We start from the raw sequence: 6,000 nt of genomic DNA, 5'->3' as shown, positions 1-6,000 counted from the left end.
AAGAAATCGAGCTGCTGATCGGTCGGGGATACTTGAAAAAATATGTCAAAGATGATGGTCACAGAAGAGAGCGCAGGGAGAAGAGTCTCCAGGGCCAGAGCCCTCGGCGGTCACAGCCGCCCCCTGCGCGGAATCAATCTCCCCCACCATCGAGTCCACAGCCGAAGATACACCGATCCCAGCCCAAGGGGGTCATCAACACAATTATGGGCGGACCGGCCGCCGGGGGCACATCATCTGCTGCCCGAAAAGCCTACGCACGCCGAGTCAATGTCGTGCACACATGCAGCAAAAATATGAAGACGGAGAACGAAATCGCCTTTTCAGATGCGGATCTCGACAACTTTATACTACCTCATGACGACGCACTGGTCGTAACCATGCTCGTCGCGAACTAGGAGTTGAAGAAGATCCTTGTCGACAACGGGAGTTCGGCCGATATCCTGTACTATCATGCTTTTAAGCAAATGATGATAGGAGACGACCGCTTGAGGCCAGCAAACTTCGACCTGTTCGGTTTCTCATGAGAGATCGTGAAAGTAGAAAGACAGATTGAAACTCCCAGTCCTCGTCGGGGAGCTGCCCTGTCAAGCCTTCGCAATGGTCAACTTCCTGGTAGTAAGGGCCACCTCGGTCTACAACGCTATCTTGGGACGACCCGACCAGAACCTCATCCGCGCCGTCGCCTCAGCATATCACCAGAAAATGAAGTTTATAACACCAAAAGGCGTGGGTGAAGTCAGAGGAGATCAACCACAGTCCAGGGAGTGTTATGCCATGGCACTCAAAGGCAAAAACGCCTTAGAGTCGCTGCTGATTGAGCTACTTGATCTGAGAGATGAAGCCCGGGTGAATCAGCCTGCCGAAGACCTCATCTCCATCCCTCTGTGTGAAGGCGATAGTGATAAGGTCGTCCAAATCAGCTCCTCTCTGGACAGTAGCACCCGGCAGAACCTCACCCAGTTTCTCCAAGACAATGCAGACGGCTTTACATGGGCTCCCGCAGACATGCCAGGCATAGATCCGGAGGTCAGCACGCACAGACTCGGTGTTGATCTCAGTTGCAGACCGGTGAAACAAAAAGGAGACATTTTGCTCTGGAAATGCGGCAGGCGATCAAGGAAGAAGTGGAGAGGCTCTTGAGGACTGACTTCATTCGAGAAATTCAATATCCAGACTGGCTGGCGAACGTGGTCCTAGTAAAGAAAGCCAATGGGAAGTGGAGGACTTGCGTCGACTTGACCGACCTGAACAAGGCTTGTCCCAAGGACAGCTACCCTCTCCCAAAGACTTCCTTCATAACAGACCAGGGGACGTATTGCTACCGTGTCATGCCTTTCGGCCTAAAGAATGCCGAGGTCACATATCAGAGGCTCCTGAACAAGCTCTTCGAGAAACAGATCGGCCGTAACATGGAAGTCTATATAGATGATATGCTGGTCAAAAGCCAAAGTGCACAAGATCATGTCTCCGACCTGAAAGAGACATTCCAAGTCCTAAGGGAGCGTAACATGAAGCTCAACCCCACGAAGTGCACCTTCAGTGTCAGTTCGGGAAAATTCTTAGGATTCATGGTCAGCCAAAGAGGGATAGAGGCCAATCCAGAAAAGATCAAAGCCATGGTGGAGCTCACTCTACCGAGGACCATTAGAGAAGTACAGTGGCTAACCGGAATGGTAGCCGCACTGAGGCGCTTCATCTCAAAGTCCGCAGAGAGATGCCTGTCTTTCTTCAACACCGTCAAAGGAATCAAGACAACACCCTGGATAGAGGAGTGCCAAGTCGCGTTCAAGGAGTTGAAGCAGTACTTGTCCTCCCCACCGCTGTTGACAAAGCCAGAGCCGGGGGAGGAGCTGCTTCTGTACCTGTCTGTAAGCCCCATGGCACTGGCAGCCGTGCTGATTCGAGAAGAGCAACACCAACAGAAACCGATCTACTATGTCAGCAAGGTCCTACACGACGCTGAAATCAGGTACCAGCGGGTTGAGAAATTGGCATACGCCCTGATCATGGCGGCCAGAAAACTGAGGCCGTATTTTCAAGCTCACACAATAAAGGTCCTGACTGATCAGCCGCTCAGACAAGTTCTCCACAGACCAGACACCTTAGGGCGACTTGTGAAATGGGCCGTGTAGCTGAGCGAATTTGATATCCAGTACCTGCCTCGGCCGGCAATAAAAGCCCAAGTGCTGGCAGACTTCGTGGTCGAGTGCACCATCCACCAGCAAAGCATCGAATCGGAAGTCGCCCAAACCCCGGTTGCAGAGAATGCAACTACAACTGGGAAGCGAGCGGAAGCTGAGACTGAACCATGAAGAACAGAAGACATCCCTGTACCGGCAGAATAGAACCCATCGTCCGACGAACCGCTCTGGGAAGTATATGTGGACGGATCTTCAAACAAGGTTGGTTGTGGGGCCGGTTTGATTCTCACTGGGCCCGATAACTTTGTTCTGGATTATGCGCTAAGGTTCGGATTCTGTGCGTCCAACAATGAGGTAGAATATGAGGCTCTCATCGCCAGAATGAACCTAGCAGTCCAGACCAGCGCCCAAAGGCTGAAGGCGTATTGCGACTCCCAGCTGGTCGCAAACCAGATCCAGGGAGTCTATGAGGCCCGCGACGAGCGCATGATCAAGTACCTCTCCAAGGTTCGCCAGTTAGCCAGCAAGTTCAAAAACTTCGAGGTCATCATAATCCCTAGAGCGGAAAATGCAAAAGCGGATGTCCTGTTTAAGCTGGCTGCATCCGGTTACACCACTCTCGGGAGTATATGTATGGAATTTCTGCAGAAACCCAGTATCGAAAATGAGGCCGTCGAAGTAAAGCAGGTCGAGCACGAACGGTGCTGGATGGACGAAATCATTGAGTACCTACGTAGCGGAAAGCTTCCTGAAGCCAAGAAGGAAGCCCGCAAAGTGATATAGAGAGCAGCCCGGTTTTTCCTCGATGGTGAGAGCCTGTACAAAAGACCGTACACCCTTCCATACCTAAAGTGCCTCCAGCCAAGCAACGCCGCATACGCTTTGCAAGAGACGCACGAAGGAATTTGCGGGGAACACCTGGGGGGCAAGGCCCTGGCCATGAAAGTATTGCTGAGAGGCCTGTACTGGCCAACCTTGAGGCAAGACGCTCTGGACCTGGTCAAAAGGTGCGAGAGATGCCAAAAGTTCTCTCCCACCATCCATCAACCTGCTGTGTCCATGGCCCTGATCATCAGCCCGCTCCCTTTCGCAATATGGGGGATGGACATCTTGGGCCCCTTTCCGCCAGCCTCCGGGAGATGTGAGTTCGTCGTGGTAGCCATTGACTATTTTGCCAAGTGGGTGGAGGCTGAACCTCTGGCCCAGATCCCGGAGCAAAACGTGCAGACCTTCTTCTGGAAGTCAGTCGTTTGCATATTCGGGATACCCCGCGTCTTGATAACGGACAATGGCAGACAGTTTGATTACCGGAACTTTCGAAATTTCTGCTCTGACTTGAAGATCGAACAGAGATTCACTTCAGTGGCACACCCTCAGACGAATGGGCAGATCGAAGTAACGAACAGAATCCTACTCCAGGGAATAAAAAAGAGGCTGGACGAAAAGGCAGGCCGATGGACAGATGAACTTTATCATGTCCTCTGGGAGTATCGTACCACCCCGCGCACTGCTATGGGGGAATCGCCATTCAACTTATCTTTTGGAACTGAGGCAGTAATACCCGTCGATGTTGGCGTCCCATCTCCCAGAGTCATCAACTTCAATGAGCAGATCAATGGAGATGGGCTCCGCGCAAACCTCGACTTGCTAGAGGAAGCCCGAGAAGAATCTCGAATCAGGGTCGCGGCCTACAAACAGAAAGTGTCCCACTATCACGACCTGAAGATACGCCCAAGAGAATTTCGAGCAGGAGACTTAGTCCTGAGAAAGGCTGCTATCTCACAACTGAAGAAGGTAGGCAAACTCTCCCCGACCTGGGAGGGGCCGTACCGAGTGAAAGAGATAATTCGCCCGGGGAGTTACAAGCTGGAGACACTTGGGGAGCACCAACTACCCCACGCTTGGAACTCAAAGAACCTCCGAAAATACTATCAATAGCTGGCCACTTGGTGCAAAAGCCAATGCCGTTGTGAGTACGCTCGAATGTGAATGATAAAGATGATACTGTTTCTTTGTAAATCTCCGAACACTCCGTCTCAGAAACCCAGTTCACTAAAACTCGGGTACTCGCTGCTTGGTTCGCCCCGGCTTGTCTCCACAAAGACCGGGAGCGCACTCCTGGTCAGGAACGGGCCCGGGCAGAAAAACCAAACCGTCTCAGAAACCCAGTTCACTAAAACTTGGGTACTCGCTGCTTGGCTCGCCCGGCTCGTCTCCACAAAGACCGGGAGCGTACTCTTGGTCGGGAACGGGCCCGGGCAGAAAAACCAAACCGTCTCAGAAACCCAGTTCACTAAAACTTGGGTACTCGCTGCTTGGTTCGCCCCGGCTCGTCTCCACAAAGACCGGGAGCGCACTCCTGGTCGAGAACGGGCCCGGGCAAAGGCACACAGTGTTGGGTTAATTGATACTAGTCAAAGGCACACAGTGTTGAGTTAATCGATACTAGTCAAAGGCACACAAGCAGAAACAGTAGACAGCAAAATGTAACTTCTATTCATAAAAAGTTGGGCCTCAAGGGTCATTACAAAAAGTTGGGTCTCCAAGGACCACTACAAAGAGAATTTTGAAACGATGCCAGGGGAAGAGTGGTAAGCTCAAGACACCCCGTGACCCCCACCCCCTGGGGCATCAGCTGCTGCAGGGGCGTCCTGCTCGTCATCATCCCTGCCCACCGGTAGATCGGGTAGGACGATGCCCGTCAGAGCAACATTCGGGTTGGATCCCTTGACCTGCTCAAGGCAATCCATGAATCCCAACTTGTGAGATTCGGTGGACAAACTGATGAGTTCGTCCTCTTTCTTCTACTCGCCCTCTGCCACGGCCCTTATCTGCCTCTTCCGGGCTCTCTCCCTCTGTGCATTGAGGGCTTCGGTGGCCTTTTGTTTCTGGGCGGCCATCTCTGCCTTGAGCCTCTTTATCTCCTCGTCCCTATCCCTGATGGACCTATGGAGCTCGGCAACCTCTTGCATCAGCTTGTCGTTCTCCTCCTCGGACTGAGTGATCGCGGCAGAGAACTTCCGACTCTTCTCGTGGAAGTCGTGATAATACAATCTGATCTGATAAAGCGAGGAGAAAATGGCCTCATCGGCCGCATCTGGAGGCTCGTCCAAAACCCGGAGCTGGTCCTGGTTCAGTAGGCCTTTGGTAATGATCTCCATAGCCACCACCCGACTGTCACCCAGGCCGGTGTCGCTCTTCTGAACGGCCCAGTTAGGCCGGAAGACGATGTCCCCGGACCTCGCGGGGGTGGGACAGGCTCCGGTAGCTGCTCCCCTGACTTAGAGGTCCCCGCTCCCCGGCTGTAGGAGCCGACCAACTTCACTGTGGGCTTGCCCTTGGGGGGCGGAGCGTCCTTAGTCGGCGCGGGACTTGAAATCTCGGGGCCTTTCCTCTTCTGGCCCTGGCCCCTACCAAAGGCCCCCTGCCTCACCTTCTCCAGCTTTGACTTCGTCTGCATTTCTGAACTTCAACAGGACAAATAAAAACCGGTCAGAGACAAAGAAAGAAAAGAGGAGCCCAAAAGCAAGACTAGCAACATACGTGCCGAGGTCGCAGTACTCATGCCGAGCCCGACCAGGACCTCTTCCTTAGAAAAGTCCGCACAATGAATCAGACCCTCCCGATGCAACTCCTCGCAGACTAGAGCAAACGTTCTCTTATCCTCGCCTTCCAAGAGCGGCTTGCGGCTCAACGCGAGTGTATCGGGGTGTCCCACTTCAATGGAACCAGTCAGGGCTCAGTGGGCTCGTCGTCCTCGACATAGAAGAACCTGTTCTTCCATAGGTTTATGGAGGATGGAATGCCAGTAATCATTTTCACCTCAGGGCGTTGGCTGATGTAAATCCAACCTCCA

General features: G+C 52.9%; 1 protein-coding gene across 1 annotated transcript; it reads left to right on the top strand.

Moving 5' to 3' along the window:
• Window positions 1-3,656: 3,656 nt before the first annotated feature.
• On the top strand, window positions 3,657-4,082 carry LOC143861317 (uncharacterized). Its single transcript, XM_077372255.1, has one exon. The coding sequence runs from the start codon at window positions 3,657-3,659 to the stop codon at window positions 4,080-4,082; it is 426 nt and encodes a 141-aa protein (XP_077228370.1).
• The last annotated feature ends 1,918 nt before the right edge of the window (window positions 4,083-6,000 follow it).

The sequence above is a fragment of the Tasmannia lanceolata genome, unplaced genomic scaffold (assembly GCF_043159265.1).
Source record: "Tasmannia lanceolata isolate RefF3 unplaced genomic scaffold, GAP_Taslan_0.1 ptg000037l, whole genome shotgun sequence".
In the NCBI taxonomy this organism is placed as follows: domain Eukaryota; kingdom Viridiplantae; phylum Streptophyta; class Magnoliopsida; order Canellales; family Winteraceae; genus Tasmannia; species Tasmannia lanceolata.
Note: the sequence above shows the minus strand (reverse complement) of the source record. Positions and strands in the feature narration are given on the sequence as shown.